Source organism: Wolffia australiana, chromosome 2 (genome assembly GCF_029677425.1).
Source record: "Wolffia australiana isolate 7733 chromosome 2, ASM2967742v1".
NCBI lineage: Eukaryota > Viridiplantae > Streptophyta > Magnoliopsida > Alismatales > Araceae > Wolffia > Wolffia australiana.
Window position 1 is genome coordinate 8,913,718 of NC_135836.1, and position 17,253 is coordinate 8,930,970.

Below are 17,253 nucleotides of genomic sequence, written 5' to 3' on the forward strand. Positions count from 1 at the left end.
AAAAATACTAGGAATCCATAAAATCATAATATGATTCTAGAAATTATTGAATAAATATAAAATATGTTTTTGACTTATAAATTAATTTATTCATTAAATTAATGTCATAAAATTATGTTAAAGTACCATCAAATAAAAAAACAGAACATCATTCTAAAGTTGTAATAAATCACTAGAAGCTATACTGAAATACATTTATTATCATTTAAATAAAAGTATTCGATGAAATATATGAAATTACTTCTAAAAATTACACGTTGCTTGTAACTTCCAACGTTTGAGAAACTTAACTATCGAGTGGGCTAGATCAATATGTGATTAATTAATCTACATGATGTCATTGAAAATAGTTAGGTCGAGGGATAAAGATTATTGGGATTGGAGTTGTTAATGAGATAGATACATGGGCCTTTAGTGTCACATGCATATGGTCTTTTGGATGATGGAAGATACATTAAAGGTTTATTATTTTTTATGGAATATTCCAATAAAGTATAAATAGGAGAAGGATCTAAACAAAACTCAACCCAGCTAGAATTCTTTAGGTACTTGTCCTTCCATCTCCCTTTGTCTCCCTTCCACACTCGATGTGATTGAAACAGCAAAATGACGATGATGGGTTGATAACGGGGATCATCAATATGGAGGAGGAGATTCAATGTGTCAAGGATGTAGCTAACATGTCTAGAAGCTGGATACTCAGAAACACAACACACCTCACTTGAGGAACCAATAGATGATAGAATTGTTGTCTACAAAGGTGATTCAAGAAGGGGTTTTCATTTGTTTTAAATGTTTGTATTGTTTTTATTTCTCTTTTGCTTCACAAAATCATATTGGGATCATGTCAATCATAGCAGCAGAACCCAATAATTTTAAAATTCCTGGCATATGTACAAATAAATTTGGACAACCTTTCCTCCACCTGAAAATCATTCAAAATAGCAATTAGAGTTAACTCACTCAAACCTATGGAGACTGTATCGTATTTTATCCCATATCAGGTCATCATATTATTCAACATAATGATAATGTGTATAATTGCAAACAATTGAGATGTATTAAACATATTTAAAAAATTTACCCAAAATTCATTAGGCATTTCATATTTAATATATTGTCCTTTACAACTTTAATGAATTTCAGGCTCTACACATACATTTACAACTTTCATATTACCTTATCCAAAAAATAAAATGTGAGAGGAAAAAAAATGAGACAAAATTATTCATTCTGCTTGATAACATGATAAGTATGTATATAATTAATTTCATTTTATATGAATTTAATAATTTAAATATTTAATTTATCATGTTATTAAATATGATTATCTGAATATTTCTATTTCTAAATTTCACCACAAATACCACTTTACACACATTTTTGGTATTTTTAACTAACCATGCATGAATTTCATGTCAAGAATGTTTTTATTACTTATGAATATTTTCAAGTTCTACTGCTGCAGAAATTTATAGAAAACACAAAGGGCTGGAGCATTCCATGTGATTTTTAGAGCTATTTATTTGGGATATTCGGCCAAATTGGAGCAACTTCAGTTTTGGGATACATAAGAAGAGTTAGAGAGGTGCGGGCCACATCATGGATCCCTTCACAATCTCCTTTAAATTCCATTTTAATGAGGAGCATGAATTTCAGATTAATATATTTCAGAAATTCAAAGCCAACCAATGGGAAAAAAGGGATGAATGATAATGAGAGAAAATAGGAAAAGATAAATGGCATTTTACATCATGTTGTCCAGTGGATACAAATTTTCTTTTTGTTTCTCTCTAGATCACACTGGACTTGCTCTAGAGGTGGCTAGACTTCTAGAAAATGCTCTTTAAGATCCTGGTTGAAGTAAGTGTTTTGAAGTGTTCTTCCTTTGCTCATCTTTCTCTTGCATAAAAATGCCTGATCCTGGCAAAATGCAAGGATACAGATTTAGGTAGAGGCATTGGGGCTTGAGACACAAACATCAGCACTTTAGGAACCTAGATCTAAACTTTCATCATCATCCCCTATCTTTCATTTCTTTTACGCCACTTTCTCTCTCTAGATGCCCATTTTCTATGGTTTTCTCTCTTAAGATCCCAACATTTCTCTCTTTAAACCTTACACGCTATCTCTAATTTCTTCAAATTTTCCCCAGAAAGAGTTGTCCTTTTACCTTTCCAAAATCACATTTTATTTCCTACATATTCAAATCCATTTCTTTTTAGTCTATTTTTAGGGGATTCCATCCCATTCCGTTATCTGGACTTCAACAAAATTTGGCTAGGTTTGGGTCTCTCCAGAGAATCCCTTTGGCCCACAGCCCACTTCTGCCGGTCTGCTTGAAATTAAATATATATGTATTTATCATTTTTATTATAATCTAGGTCTTTTAGCATTCAAATAAATTCTAGGAAATATCTGCTCTTAGTGTTAATCACTTTTAGTCATTTTTTACCTTCGAAATATAATTCCAATAAATATATATTCCTCCTTTCTAAAATAAAATAAAATTATTTTAGTCACATTTAACTATTTTTAATCATTCTCTTGTCTTTCTGCTCGAAATAATTTTTTAAAAATACAAAAAATATAAATTACTTGTGAACTTATTTCTTTCATTTCTAAGCCTACAAAAAAAATATGAAATTTAATTAGTGCTTCATTGTGGATCAACCCCTTACTTACCGTACATTATTTTTTATACAAGCATTTAGGGCAAAATCATTAAAAGTGTTGTTGATTAAGTATAAATTAAAACAACAACATAAAACCCTAAATTTGGACTTATCACTTCTCCATATGGTCAAGATATTATGGGATGAAATTATAGTAATCACCAAATCTCTTGTTGATAAGATGATTCATCCAATGTTAAAATATTGGCATTTCATAAATCACTCGAAAACACTCTTAATCATTAACTGAAGACACTTTGGTCAAATGGTTTATTCAAATTTTAATGTTTTATATGTCTTATAATTTGATATAGTTATTAGATCGGTATGTTTTCTCACAAAATATTGATCATCATATTGACTACCAATGTCTCTTGTTAAATTCTAGGAATCTTTATAATTCAAGAGATATTAAATATATGTTTTGGATAAAAGGTTCAGTATTCATTGTTGAAACATAAATCCTAAAACTAATTCCTCTAGCATCTCATATGTTTAATGAGTTGACTCAAAGTTAGACTTGCTCTGTTGTGATCGAAACCTCTAACGTTAATATTATTTGATTTTAGCAAATTTGTAATCGCAAGTTTGATGCAAAAGGTAGAGAGACCCAGCTAGTTCAAAGATCCCCAATCTGCAAGAAGGGTGTGACTATCATAAAGCCTTACGTTATTGAAAATACTGTTTCCTCGTACCTGTCATAATTTGAGTTAATTGGAATGCTACAAGGGGTAGCCCAAGCCTAGGCACGGATTGACACCATTACTATAAGACAAAAGTTTTAATATCATCTGGACAAGGATGTGAGAACTTATTATTATCATCTGGATGACATTGCGTAATATTTTTTTTTAATAAAGTTAATTTCGCACAACATTACAAAAGATAAAAAAGTTCTAATAAATTACTCAAGAGGCAACACGAATGACCGACATTAAATAAAATATCCAAGGAAGTTAAAAACTTTTTAAACGAAGCAATCGTCCCACGGCATGAAATGCTAATAGGTTATTAGAGGCGCAATCAACGGGTTAAATGGCCATAAATAGACATGCGATGGAGACAGAGAGGCTCTCCGAGCCCAACTGCCCACCACCGAGCATGAACCGTCAACAAAAGAGGCAAAAAAAACTAATTTTTGAATATTCTCGCATTGAATGGAGGAGATACGACGATGGAACAGCACAGTAAAATAGAGAAAGACCTCTTGGAATATTCAATTCGCAAGTTAAAAGAGTCGGGGGGGAGGTTAAATGGCTACAGTAACTGGTCAGAAACAGACAATAAAACGAACCACTCTCTCCTTTCTCGGTCTATCCCCTTGCATCTCCGTCTCGCGGCACTCTTGCACCCCCACGGCCCACAGGCCACATTGCCACTGAAGGTGACATCCCAAACGCTTCGTTCCAGGCTTCGAACGCTTGAGAGAGAGGGAGATAGAGAGAACGATAGAGTTATAGAGAAGAGAGCGGTAGAGAGATTGTGAATGATAGAGAAAGAGAGAGAACGATAAATAAGAATGAGTGTTAGAGAAAGAGAGAGCGATAGAGAGAGAAGATTTAAGACGACCCTCTCTTTCCTTAGAGTGTCTATCCTCTTCGATCTAAGTCTTGACGCACCCTCGCGCCTCCACGGCCCACCGGCCACAGATATTGAGAGAAAGAGAGAGATAGATAGATAAATAGATAGAGAGAGAGAGTGATAGAGAGCGAGACAGAGAGAGAGAGAGGATATAAAATGACCCTCTCTTTCCTTGCTCGGTCTATTCTCTTCCATCTCAATCGCGGCCCACTCCCGAGTTGTGCCATTGAGAGAGAAACAAGGAGAGAGAGAGAGATAGAGAGGGAGCGAGGATATAACGCCCCCATCCTCCACAACTCGGGTTCAGATTTTATCGCGTCCCCTCGTCTTCTCTCTTCCATGGTGAACGGGTGGGTCAAGTCGATGCGATGCAAGTCCACCGCCGCGGATGACGTCTACCCCGCGAGCCCGCCGCCGCCGCGGCGGCGCCACCGCGCTGGCCAAGCGCCGGCGCCAGCGCTTCTCGCGTCGGGCTGCGGCCACAGCTCGACCCTGCGCGACGTCGTCGCTGTCTTCCCCAAGCAGCAGCCCGTGCCGAGGCCCATTAAGAGCCGGACCAGGGCCAGACCCATCGGCGAGCCGTCGTCGTCCTCCCCGGCGCTGGCGGAGCTCCCCGTCGGCCACTCTTCGCGCAGGGTGGTGGAGTTAATCTTCAGCTCGAGCTGGTGCCCGAAGGGGACGTCCTTCACGGGGGCGGTAGAGATGGTGTTCAAGGTGCGCAATCCGGCGAAGACGGTCGCGCGATTCGAAGAGTATCGGGACGGAGTAAGGGCTAAGGCCGGGGCGGACGACGCACGCTGCGCGGCCAACGGGAACGAGATGATGCGTTTCCATAGCGCCGGCGAGGGGCCAGTCTACGAGGAAGGGATCGCGGGTATCCGGACCTTCGCCGGCAGCGGCGGCGCCCACGAGAGCGCCGCCGGGGGGAAGCGGCGGGCCATGCTTCTTAGCAGAGTTATCGCCGGCCGCGTGAGAGGGCAACACGGCGGCGCCGCCGCTGAGTTTGAGTCCGTCTCGGGGGCCAAGGGGGAGCTCGTCGTCTTCGACCAGAGGGCAATACTCGCCTGCTTCCTCATCATCTACGCGGTCTGAACAAACCGCATGTAATTCCGGGCCGAAAAATGGAAACTTTGGTTACATTCTCCGATTATTTCCCATGCGGCGGTATCCCTCGGCCGTGCTTTGCCGGAGAAGTCCCAAAACAGGAAAGCAAGGAGGGAATCTCGTGACGAATGCTGAGTCATCGTTATTCGCCATCAGGAAAGGCAACGGCGAATCGTCTTCTTCCTCGTAGTGACTTCCGCTGCTTGGTCTTCTTCTGTACTCTTCTGTCCTGGGCCGAGCCAGGTGGCTGCTGAGAAAACGACTACGAGGTCGCCAATGTTAGAGCCCAACGAAGGGTCGTTCTCTTGGCCCACTGACAAAGAACCAGCGAGGCTATTGATATGGAACGGCGGTGTAGGGCTGGAACGAGTAGTTTGTAGGCCAGCTTATCGCCGTCCGCTCTCGGTAAATGTTGCCGCTTCGCTGAACAGCCATCCGCCGCCGCCGCGTCCAGCACAAGCGCTGGGCGTATGGACGAAGAAGATGCCGAATCAAGCGAGGATAACTGGAGAACTAATTCTTTATCGTCACCCAGTTCAAAGCCGACGCGTGTCTCTCTCTGTGTCTCTTCACTGGGAGACAAATCAGCTGCAGATCAGTCGCTCTCTTTCTCTTTGTGCGAAGGAGATAGAAGCTGAGTGGCAACAGTAGGCTCAGGATCGGAGTTGTTGAGCGAATTCTCTTCTTTCCCTTTTGAGTTGGCCATTGTGGGGAGGACGTGGGATGGAATGGGCCCGTAAACAATTGAATCCAACGTTCCGTCTACCCCACAAATTATTAGAAACAATGGAGAGAAAGAGAGAGATAGATGGGGAGATAGAGATGGAGGGAGAGAGATAAGGGGAATTAGATAAGTCAAGAGAAATTACTTGGGCTTTCTGAGCGGGACATATTTGGGTGCAATAGCGAGAGCAATAGACAGTCCGAAGATGAGGCGCCGAGCTTCAATCACTGTAAATTCATGGCGGTGCAACACAGAAGAGCGGCGGACAGAAGAAAGATGGAGTTTGGGGCAAACCTGCGACGATGGCAGATGTTTCTTTTCCGGCGTAACGCTCCACGAACGAGTAGACAGTGGTCTTAAAGCCCTTGGAGGCCCGGTAGCGTGGTGATATCCTGAGACATGATCCTGCGACCAAACGAATGACCTAGATAGATAAGTATATCGATGGGGAGAGAGAGGCCGAGAGAGAGAGAGAGAGAGAGAGAGAGAGAGAGAGGCCCAGAGAGAGAGAGATGTCCAGAGAGAGGGACAGGGAGATATATACAAAGAGAGAGAGGAAGTGCCCCAGAGAGAGATAGGGGTCCAGAGAGAAAGGGAGCGATAGAGAGAGGGACAGAGGGACAGAGGGAGCGACAGAGAGAGAGAGAGAGCGAGAGAAAAAGAGAGAGAGCGACAGAAAAGGGAGAGGGAGAGAGAGAGAGATCCAGGGAGGGGAGCAATACAGAGATAAGGAGCGACAGAGACAGAGAGAGGTCCAGAGAGAGAGAGAGGAAGCGTCAGAGAAAGAGAGAAAGAGAGGTCCAGAGAGAGAGGAGCGACAGAGAGAGAGGGGGGGCGACATAGAGAGAGAGAGAGGGAGCTACAGAGAGAGAGGAGTGACAGAGAGACAGAGAGAGAGAAAGGTCCAGATAGAGGGAGAGACAGAGAGAGAGAAAGGTCCAGATAGAGGGAGAGACAGAGAGAGAGAAAGGTCCAGAGAGAGGGAGAGACAGAGAGAGAGAAAGGTCCAGATAGAGGGAGAGACAGAGAGAGAGAAAGGTCCAGATAGAGGGAGAGACAGAGAGAGAGAGAGGGAGCGACAGGGAGAGAGAAAGAGGTCCAGAGAGAGAGGGAGCGACAGGGTAAGAGAGAGGTCCAGAGAGAGGGAGAGACAGAGAGCGAGAGAAAAGTCCAGGGAGAGTGAGAGACACAGAGAGAGAGAGGGAGCGACAGAGAGAGAAAGAAAGGCCCAGAGGGAGAGGGAGCGACAGAGAGAAAGAGAGAGAGAAAGGTCCAGAGAGAGAGAGAGGTACAGAGAGAGGGAGTGACACAGAGAGAGAGAGGTCCAGAGAGAGGGAGAGACAGAGAGAGAGAGAGAGGTCTAGAGAGAGGGAGAGGTACAGAGAGAGGGACAGAGAGAGAGAGAGGTCTAGAGAGGGAGAGAGGTCCAGAGAGAGAGAGAGCGACAGGGAGAGAGAGAGAGGTCCAGAGAGAGGGAGAGTCACAGAGAGAGCAAGAGAGAGGTCCAGAGAGAGAGAGAGTGAGAGAGAGAGAGAGAGAGAGAGAGAGCTGGCTCAATGAAGTCGGGTACCACGCGAATAGCCGAAGCTGCACGAGACACGTGAAGGTCTCTGTGGATGAAGGAACATCTCTCTACTGTTCGAGCGGATCAATAAAAATTGCGACGAAAGCGGGTATTTATAGGCTTGGCGGAACGAGCAAAGGAGAAGCAGACACAGCAGAGGATCTCCATCCCTGAAGACGACATCTGGATTAGCCATATGAACCTCGCCACCTGTTATAATCATGACTTCATTGCGAGATGGACGGCGGTCATTTTCTTACTCTGAGAAATGAGAAGTGTTGGCCGCGCGGTTACGCGCGGTTACGCGCGGTAACTTATCCGAACCACCTAAAGCCGGAAGAGAGAGAGAGAGAGTGAGAGAGCCAGGGCGGAAGAGAGAGGGAGAGAGAGAAGTGCAACACAACTAAAAAGCAGTGATGACGAGAACAGTAAATGAAGTTGTTGAAAAGAGGATGCAAGAGTTAACATGAGATTATCGGAGGCAATTGTGGGAGGGGAGCACGAGATGGGTAAGAGACGTAGGATGAGATAGCTAGATTGGAAATGATATATATAGAGAGAGAGGAAAGAGCAACATATAAATGGGTATAGAGATGAGAAGAGAGGAAATTGGGAGGAAGAGATTTATGGAGAGAGGAGAGGAGGGAGTCCAAGATATATGTCGATATAGGGACAGAGAGAGATAGGTATGGGAAGAGAGAGAAAGCGAGCAAAAGAGAGATAAATAGAAAGAGAGATATAGAGCAACGTAGAGATAGGTATATATACCGAGAGAGAGATATAGAGCAAGCGAGAGTGAGGGACAAAGAGCAAGAGAGAGAGAGAGAAACGAAGAGCAAGAGAGAGAGAGGGATAGAGAGTTATAGAGATAGGTATAGGGAGAGAGAGGGCTAGAGAGCAACATAGAGATAAGTATAGGGGGAGAGGAATAGAGAGCAAGAGAGACAGAGAGACAGAGAGATTGATAGAGAGCAAGAGAGACAGAGAGAGAGATTGATAGAGAGCAAGAGAGACAGAGAGACAGAGAGATTGATAGAGAGCAATTGAGACAGAGTGAAAGGGAGAGATGGAGAGAGAGCAATTGAGACAGAGTGAGAGGGAGAGATGGAGAGAGAGAAAGAGAGGGATAGAGAGGGTTAGAGAGAAAGAGAGGGATACAGAAGGATAGAGAGCAAGAGAGAAAGAGAGAGATAGAGAGGGATCGAGAGCAAGAGAGAGAGAGAGAGAGAAAAATATCCAGAGAGAGAGAGAGAGGGAGAGAGATCCAGAGCGAGAAATATCCAGAGATCCTGAGAGAGAGAGAGATATCCAGAGAGAGAAATATCCAGAGATCCACAGAGAGAGAGAGAGAGAGAGATCCAGAGAGAGAAATATCCAGAGATCCACAGAGAGAGAGAGAGGGAGAGAGGGAGAGATCCAGAGAGAGAAATATTCAGAGATCCGCATAGAGAGAGAGAGGGAGAGAGGGAGAGAGAGAGAGATCCAGAGAGAGAAATATTCAGAGATCCACAGAGAGAGAGAGAAATCCAGAGAGAGAAATATTCAGAGATCCACAGAGAGAGAGATCCAGAGAGAGAAATATTCAGAGATCCACATAGAGGGAGAGAGGGAGAGAGGGAGAGAGGGAGAGAGGGAGAGAGAGAGAGATCCAGAGAGAGAAATATTCAGAGATCCACAGAGAGAGAGAAATCCAGAGAGAGAAATATTCAGACATCCACAGAGAGAGAGAGAGAGAGAGAGAGATCCAGAGAGAGAAATATTCAGAGATCCACAGAGAGAGAGAGAGAGAGAGAGGAAGCGCGAGGGGGGGGGAGAGAGAGAGGTCCTGGCCTCTGAGGTAGGCTTCGGGGATTCGGACAGATCGTTCGGATCCGCCCCGTTCAAATCCGAACACCGATCTGCCCCGTTCAAATCCGATCCGAGCCCGAACTGAGCATCTGTTCGGATCGGATTGTTCGAACAAGGTGGCTGTTCGGATCGAATGTTCGAATAAGATCCGATTCGAACACGCGTTGTTCGAATCGGATCGAATCGAATGTTCGAATCCTTCGGCGCCAGCGGCGGCCAGCGCCGCCCAGCTTCGCCCAGCGGCGGCCAGCGGCAGCTACCGCCGGCCAGCGGCCGCCAGCGCCGGCAAATGGCCGCCGGCGCCTGCCAGCGGCCGCCAGCACCAGCCAGTGACCATCCAGACGCCGCCAGCGCCGGCCAGCGGCCGCTAGCGCCGGCAAGCGGCCGCCAGCGCAGGCCAGCGGCCGCCTGCGCCGGCCAGCAGCCGCCAGCGACCACCAGCGGTGCCAGCGGTGCCAGCGGCCGCCAGAGAGAGTCGCTGGCGGTCGCTGACCATTTGATCGAAATTGTTCGAACTTGTTCGAACAAGGTCGAACAAATGGAAGTCGAACACGAACGAACCAAATTATTCGTTCGAAACTTTCGATCGAACACGAACAACGGGTCTGTTTGATCGAAAGATTCGAACAAATCGTTAGAATCGGCGTTATACATCCGGGACGCGGACGAGACGAAGGTTTCGTCCGGGACGAAGTTTTCGTCCCGTCTGTCGTCCCTAGACGAAACCTGGGACGAACTTTCGTCCGGAGAACCCCGGACGAGACGACTTTTCGTCTCATTGGACGAAAACTTCGTCCGTCCGGGATGTCTGGACGGTGGACGATCTAATTGGACAAATTTTTTTTTGTTTTTTTCACTGCGAAAATGCCATTTAGATTAAACATGAATGTAGTCTGCTTATTCATTTTTTTTTTCTTGAAGAGATAGTCTGATTATTAATAAATTGTGTTCATCATTAATTGATGTTAATCATAAATTTTTTTCTCTGCGAGAATGCCATTGAGATTGAACACGAATATAGGCTGATTTTTAATAAATTGTGCTCATCAGCCCCTTTTTAGTATTAATTTATGTTAATAGTAATTTGCATTCCTCTATTTACTATTTCATTTACATAAAGGTGGCATTGAACTTCAACTCCTAGAAAATATTTAGATAAATAAGAAATCATAACTCATGTTGTTTTAATTTACCTAAATCCGATAATACAGAAATCTCTTAGATTTCTGTCATGAGTAGTGTAATATTGATAATTATATTACAATCTCACTCAAGGTTTTCAGTGATTTATCATTCATTTGCGTTTTGCACTGGAGAACGAAGCTAAGGAAATTTTATAATAATTTTAAAATTCAGAACAATTGCCCAACTTTCAAAGTGTTCGCCACATTAAAAGAGATTAAATGTTGAAAGAACAAGGTCCAGAAACAGTGTGGGTGAAAGAGAAAATAAAATCGTTTTTGAGGAACTGGGACGGAAGGATGAGGCGGACGTCGTGCCCCCATCCATCGCCCTTGCGCAAAACTAGTCGACGTTGAGTTAAAAAACCTGCAGGTAATAGAAATAAAAGATAGAGAGTTAGAGAGGGAGATAAGTAGAGAGATGCGTAGATAGAAAGAGATATAGGGAGACGGAGAGATACATTTCAGAGAGATGTAGAATTGATGAGAGATAGAGATAAAGAAAATAAAAGAGAGTAATTTAGAGAGAGAGATACCTGGATAGAAAGAATTTCAGAGAGATGGAGAGATAAGTAGATAGAGAGGGAAACAAAGAGCGAAGAGAGAAAGAGATAAAGAATAAAAGAGAGAAATTTAGAGAGAGAGAGATAAGTGGAGAGATGTGTAGATGTAAAAAATTTCAGACAGTCGAGGAGAGACGTAGATAGAAAGGGAAACCCAGATCGAGGAGAGAAAGAGAAAGAATAAAAGAGAGTAATTTAGAGAGGTAGATAAGTAGAGAGATGCGTAGATAAAAAAAGTTTCAGACAGTCGGGGAGAGGTAAAGATAGAAAGGGAAGCCCAGATCGAGGAGAAAGGGAAGGGTATCCACACACAGAAATATGAGGACAGATGAACCAATGTGCACACATAGAAGAAGTAGAAACAGTACCGGACACGTAGTAATCAAGCACTGCTTCTTAGAAGAAAGGACACGCCGCAGCCAACCCCTACGCCTGCACCGACCTGCAGATAATGATGATATACTCAGATGTTCATTGCATTTCATATTGGATGGAGTTATATGTGGTCACGTATTTATTCAAAAAATTAGATTTCTAGCAAAGTACTCATTCAAACAGAATAATAATGAGAATTGAGAAGCCAAATATATTGAAATACTTTATGGAAATTGACTTCATCAATGAAACAAGATGTCTACAAATGCTTAGCCGACGTCTTCACGTACTATCATGACAGTTTCCCCATTATATGATGAAATCATTGTCATCCTCATCACTACCATCCATCGGTTAATACTGAACAATCATTGCTAAAACTCATTAGTTCGAGCCCAAACATGGGTCGATCCGGGGATGGCGGTGATGACAACAAATTCATCCTCGTCCACCAAAAGCTAAACCCCAAATCGTCGAAAAAGAACCCAAGGGAGAGTCCAGTATCTCCGATAATGAATAATTTGATTCATTATCGGAGATACGTAATCAGGCTGATGACTTTGACAGCCTGTGGACAATTTTGCTTCATTATCTGGCCTTTTCATTTGATTTCCAAGACACACATCATCGGCCCGCCATCAGCAACGATAAACCCATCCTCATTCTTCCAGGCACAAACATGGATGAGATTGAGAGAGATCGAGAGAGAAAATTAACAAATTAAAACGACAGTTTGAGGGAGATCGAGAGAGAACATTAAAAAATTAAAACGTGAGATTGAGAGAGACCGAGAGAGAAAATTAACAAATTAAAACGACAGTTTGAGGGAGATCGAGAGAGAACATTAAAAAATTAAAACGTGAGATTGAGAGAGACCGAGAGAGAAAATTAACAAATTAAAACGACAGTTTGAGAAAGATCGAGAGAGAAATTTAACAAATTAAAACGAGAGATTGAGAGAGATCGAGAGAGTTTGAGAGAGGTCGAGAGAGAACATTAACAAATTAAAACGTGAGATTGAGAGAGATCGAGGGAGAAAATTAACAAATTAAAACGACAGTTTGAGGGAGATCGAGAGAGAAAAGTGCATAAATAGATAGATATATAGAACGAAAATCAGATAGGTAGATAGATAGCTAGATATATAGAAGAAAAGATCGACAGATAGATACATAGATAGGTCGAACTTTAGATAGAAAGAACTAAAGAAAAATCGGATAGAAATACCAATACATACGTACCTTGCCGGCACGATTCCGTGTCCCTGTCACGAGCTCGAAGGATCTTGAAGAAGACGTCAAACTCGCCTATTCGTGCTCCAGCAGGTTGGTTCCGCCTCTCCAAGCCAAGAATGTGCTCGCGCACTGGCAAGTCGCCAGACACCAATACGCAGACACGCAGTCCTGCTGATGCGATTTCTAAAAACCTAGTGCAGGCGCGATGATTTTTAATTTTTTCATTTTAATTTCGTCCCATGGGACGAAATTTCGTCCCAGGGCCTTGGGACGGATTGAAACATCGTCCCAGGGTATGCAGGACGGGACGATGCGGACGACATATCGTCCCGTCCTTCGTCCCGGGGGACTCACCGGACGGTCACGTGGACGAAGCTCGTCCCGTCCTCGTCCACCGTCCTCGTCCGGGACGATCCGCATGTATAATCGGCGTTTGTTCGTTCGAATCTGTTGATCAAGATTCGAACAATCCGATCCGATCCGATCCCCGATGCCTACTCTGAGGCACACTGACTGGAGAGTGGAGACCAGGCAGGTGGACCACGACGCGGGGACAAAAAAAAAGGTTGGGAAATACGTGGGGGCGGCGACATGGGTCTTCCCTTCGAGCCAGAAACAATCGCCACGTTACACGTTCCTTTTCTACCGTGAAAAGCCGCATCCACAAAGCGACGACGGCAGTCGCTATCCTCCAATGGCTGGCCACTCCATCTCCTCCTCCATCCTTCTTCCCCGGTGGAGAAAAAATATCCAAGGCACCCTTCAACCGGCGACCACCGTTGAGATGTCTTCTCTTGTCAGCCCTCGCCACGTCGCCGTCATCGGCGGCGGCGGCGCCGGTCTGGTCGCCGCCCGCGAGCTAAGAAAGGAAGGCCATCGCGTGGTGGTCTTCGAGCGGCGCCGCCAGATCGGCGGAACTTGGCTGTACGATCGCGAGGTGGAGTCCGATCCCCTCGGGCTCGACTCTTCCCGAGAGATCGTCCACAGCAGCCTGTACGCTTCTCTGCGAACAAATCTCCCCAGAGAGTGCATGGGATTCTTGGATTATCCCTTCGCGGCGAAGAGCGGAGAGGGAAGGGATCCGCGTCGATTTCCCGGCCACGCCGAAGTCCTGCGCTATCTCGAGGACTTCGCCGAGGAGTTTGATCTCGTGGGTATGGTTCGATTGGGTACGGAGGTGGTGAGAGTGGCGAGGGATGAATTGGGGAGATGGGCTGTGAGATCTCGCCGGGCGTCTCAGGAGAAGGACGAAGGCTTAACGGAAGAAGTATACGACGGCGTCGTCGTCTGCAACGGGCATTACACCGAACCTCGGATCGCAGAGATTCCTGGTACGAATCACGAGTCACTTGAATGATGAATCTGTCTGCCTCGATTTCACGATAATTCATGGGTTTTTCTTCAAGGGATTGAGTCTTGGCCCGGGAAGCAACTGCACAGCCACAGCTACCGGATTCCGGAGCCGTTTCTTGATCAAGTAAAAGCTGGAAATTTACCCGTCTCTTGCGGAAATCTAGCGGAGTTTTCTTTCGTTGTTTCATCGGGGATTGCAGGTCGTTGTCGTCATCGGGAGCTCGGCGAGCGCCGTGGATATCTCGAGGGACATCGCGGAGTTTGCGAGGGAGGTACACGTGGCGTCAAGGGACGAGGTCGGCTCCGGCGCCGTGAAGCAACCCGGCTACGAAAACTTCTGGTTACATCCCATGGTAATTCGACGAGCTTGATTTCTCGGTGGACGCCATTGTAATTGGAGAGAGACTTAACGTGCAGATTGTTCGTGCTCAAGATGACGGTGGCGTCGTCTTCCAAGACGGAACCTCCGTCCGAGCAGACGTCATCCTCCACTGCACCGGGTATCGTAAATTCATCGTAAGTGTTGTTTTGCTCTTTGTTTCTCTATCTAAGGCAGCGGTCACTGCTGCAGGTACAAGTACCATTTCCCCTTCTTGGAGACGGAGAAGGTTGTGACTGTGGAGGACAATCGCGTCGGCCCGTTGTATAAGCACGTCTTTCCTCCGTCTCTCGCCCCATGGCTTTCCTTCATCGGCCTTCCCTGGAAGGTCACCCCTCTCTCTATCCCTCCATCTTGTATTCCGTTTCTCTATCTTTTATCACATATCTATCTCCTCTCTCTCCGTCTTGTATCTAATATATATCTATCTCCTTTCTCTCCATCTTATATCTCGTATCTCTATCTCTTATCTCCTATCTCTCTGTCTTGTATCTCATATCTTTATCTCTTATCTCATATCTATATCTCCTTTTTCTCTCTCAATTGTATCTCTTATCTCCCATCTCCAGGCTCGTATTTCTTATCTCCGACCTCTCTCTATTTTTTCTCTTATCTCTTATCTCCCATCTCCTGCCTCGTATTTCCTATTTCCTACCTCTCTCTATTTTTTCTCTATCTCTATCTATTATCTCCTGCCACCTATCTCCTGTTTCCTATCTTTATCTCTTCTCTCTCTCTCTCTCTCTCTCTCTCTCTCTCTCTCTCTCTTATCTCTATCTCCCACCTCCTGTCTCTATCTGTTATTTCCTATCTCTCTCTCTCTCTCTTATCTCTTATCTCTATCTCCCACCTCCTGTCTCTATCTGTTATTTCCTATCTCTCTCTCTCTCTCTTATCTCTTATCTCTATCTCCCACCTCCTGTCTCTATCTGTTATTTCCTATCTCTCTCTCTCTCTCTTATCTCTTATCTCTATCTCCCACCTCCTGTCTCTATCTGTTATTTCCTATCTCTCTCTCTCTCTCTCTCCCATCTCCTTTCTCCTACTTCTTATCCCTCTGTATCTTATCTTTATCTCTATCTCCATTTCACTGTCTCCATCTGTTATTTTCTACCCCTCTATATCTATCTTCCATCTCTTATCAACTATCTCCTATCTCCTATTTCCTATTACTCTCCATCTTATCTCTATGTCTATCTTCCATCTCTTGTCACCTATCTCCTATTTCCGATCTCTCTCCATCTTATCTCTACATCTATCTCCCATCTCCTGTCTCCTGTCTCCTATTTCCTATCTCTCTTTCTCATCTCTACATCTATCTCCCATCTCCAGCCACCTATCTCCTATTTCGTATCTCTCTCTATATTATCTCTATCTATTTCTCCATCGCCCATCTCCTGTCATCTACCTCCTATTAACTATTATTCTCTATCTCTATCTCTATCTCTCTCTCTCTCTTTCCCATCTCCTGCCTCCCATTTCCTATCCCTCTGTATCTAATCTTCATCTCTCTCTCCCACCTCCCGTCTCCTATCTGCTATTTCCTATCTCTCTCGATCTCCCATCTCAATCTCCTGTCTCTTATCTCCTCCTTCCTATCTCTCTCTATCCATAAAACCCATCTCGTATATCCTATTTCCTATCTTGTATTCTCCATCTCCCATCTCCTATCTCCTATCTTCTAGCACCTATCTCTATCTCCTAATTCCTGTCTCCCATCTTATCTCTTATCTCTCTGTCCTGCATCTCTTATCTCGTATCTGGTATCTCTATCTCTGTATTAAACAGTGGTCGTGTTCTTCAGGTGATCCCCTTCCCGCTGTTTGAGTTGCAGAGCAAGTGGGTGGCGGCGGCCCTCTCCGGCAGGGTTACGCTCCCAGACGAGGCCGCCATGATGGACTCCGTCAGAGCTTCTTACTGCAATATAGAAGCAGCGGGATGGCCCAAGCGATACACTCACAACCTCAACGCCTCCCAGGTAGGCATGGTTGTTCGGTTCCTTTTGTGCGAAATGTGCGAATTGTTCATTCTGTTCGGTTTTACGAATAGAACAATATCAAATTCGAACAGATACATCGCACAGGCCACTGTGCAGTTATATTGTTGGCTTTGTGCGAATTTTGTTCTAATTTTGTTCGGATGTGGAACGTATGTTTGAATTTTTTGTTCGTTTTAAACAAACAACCCTGTCTACTCCCAGTCATGCCCCCTCGTTGACTCTCTATCCTTGACTTACCCACTTGACTTTTCTAACTCGTTGACTTCAGTTTGACTACGACGACTGGCTGGCGGCGCAGTGCGGCCACCCGCCGGTGGAGGAGTGGCGGAAGGAGATGTACGCGGCGGCGTCCACGAGCAGGCGCGCCGACCCGGAGGGCTACCGCGACCGCTGGGCCGACGCCCACCTCGTTGACCGGTCCCACATGGACTTTCAAGCGTTGACGCGTTGACCTTCCAGGCGTCGAGGCTTTCTTCGGGGAAATACCCGGGCCGGCTTTCTTCTCTGCTTTTGCGACGGAGTAATGGCTCTGTTACAGGCGGGGGAGTCGTCGCTGTTGCAGGGCTCTTGTCACTTTCCTGTTTCAGTGCACAGATATAGAGAGAGAGAGATAGAGAGAGAGAGAGAGAGAAAGAGAGAGAGAGAGAGGAGCAGTGAATGAATGTCCTTGCA

General features: G+C 45.0%; 2 protein-coding genes and 1 long non-coding RNA gene across 4 annotated transcripts; 2 read left to right on the plus strand and 1 right to left on the minus strand.

Moving 5' to 3' along the window:
* Positions 1 to 4,458: 4,458 nt before the first annotated feature.
* LOC144716737 (uncharacterized) lies at positions 4,459 to 5,403 on the plus strand. Its single transcript, XM_078591973.1, has one exon. The coding sequence runs from the start codon at positions 4,596 to 4,598 to the stop codon at positions 5,346 to 5,348; it is 753 nt and encodes a 250-aa protein (XP_078448099.1). The 5' UTR covers positions 4,459 to 4,595; the 3' UTR covers positions 5,349 to 5,403.
* Positions 5,404 to 10,871: 5,468 nt separating this feature from the next.
* Positions 10,872 to 12,991, minus strand: LOC144716744 (uncharacterized). Its single transcript, XR_013584983.1, has 3 exons — positions 12,857 to 12,991; positions 11,609 to 11,682; positions 10,872 to 11,044 (listed from the first exon to the last, which is right to left on the minus strand). It is a non-coding gene; the product is annotated as an uncharacterized LOC144716744 (long non-coding RNA).
* Positions 12,992 to 13,529: 538 nt separating this feature from the next.
* Positions 13,530 to 17,167, plus strand: LOC144716740 (flavin-containing monooxygenase FMO GS-OX-like 4). Of its 2 annotated transcripts, none has more exons than XM_078591979.1 (7): positions 13,530 to 14,181; positions 14,257 to 14,327; positions 14,404 to 14,556; positions 14,621 to 14,703; positions 14,775 to 14,910; positions 16,417 to 16,560; positions 16,850 to 17,167. In XM_078591979.1, the coding sequence occupies exons 1-7, from the start codon at positions 13,545 to 13,547 to the stop codon at positions 17,030 to 17,032; spliced, it is 1,407 nt and encodes a 468-aa protein (XP_078448105.1). In that variant the 5' UTR covers positions 13,530 to 13,544; the 3' UTR covers positions 17,033 to 17,167. The 2 variants fall into 2 exon arrangements, with proteins under 2 accessions (XP_078448105.1, XP_078448104.1); XM_078591978.1 differs by having other exon boundaries at positions 13,532 to 14,181; positions 16,387 to 16,560.
* Positions 17,168 to 17,253: the final 86 nt, after the last annotated feature.

Coding starts and splice junctions, on each gene's coding strand:
- LOC144716737 (XM_078591973.1), top strand. CDS start 4,596: ATGGTGAACGGGTGGGTCAAGTCGATGCGATGCAAGTCCACCGCCGCG.
- LOC144716740 (XM_078591978.1), top strand. CDS start 13,545: ATGGCTGGCCACTCCATCTCCTCCTCCATCCTTCTTCCCCGGTGGAGA. Junction 14,182..14,256: donor TCGGATCGCAGAGATTCCTG/GTACGAATCACG, acceptor TTTTTCTTCAAG/GGATTGAGTCTTGGCCCGGG. Junction 14,328..14,403: donor CGGAGCCGTTTCTTGATCAA/GTAAAAGCTGGA, acceptor CGGGGATTGCAG/GTCGTTGTCGTCATCGGGAG.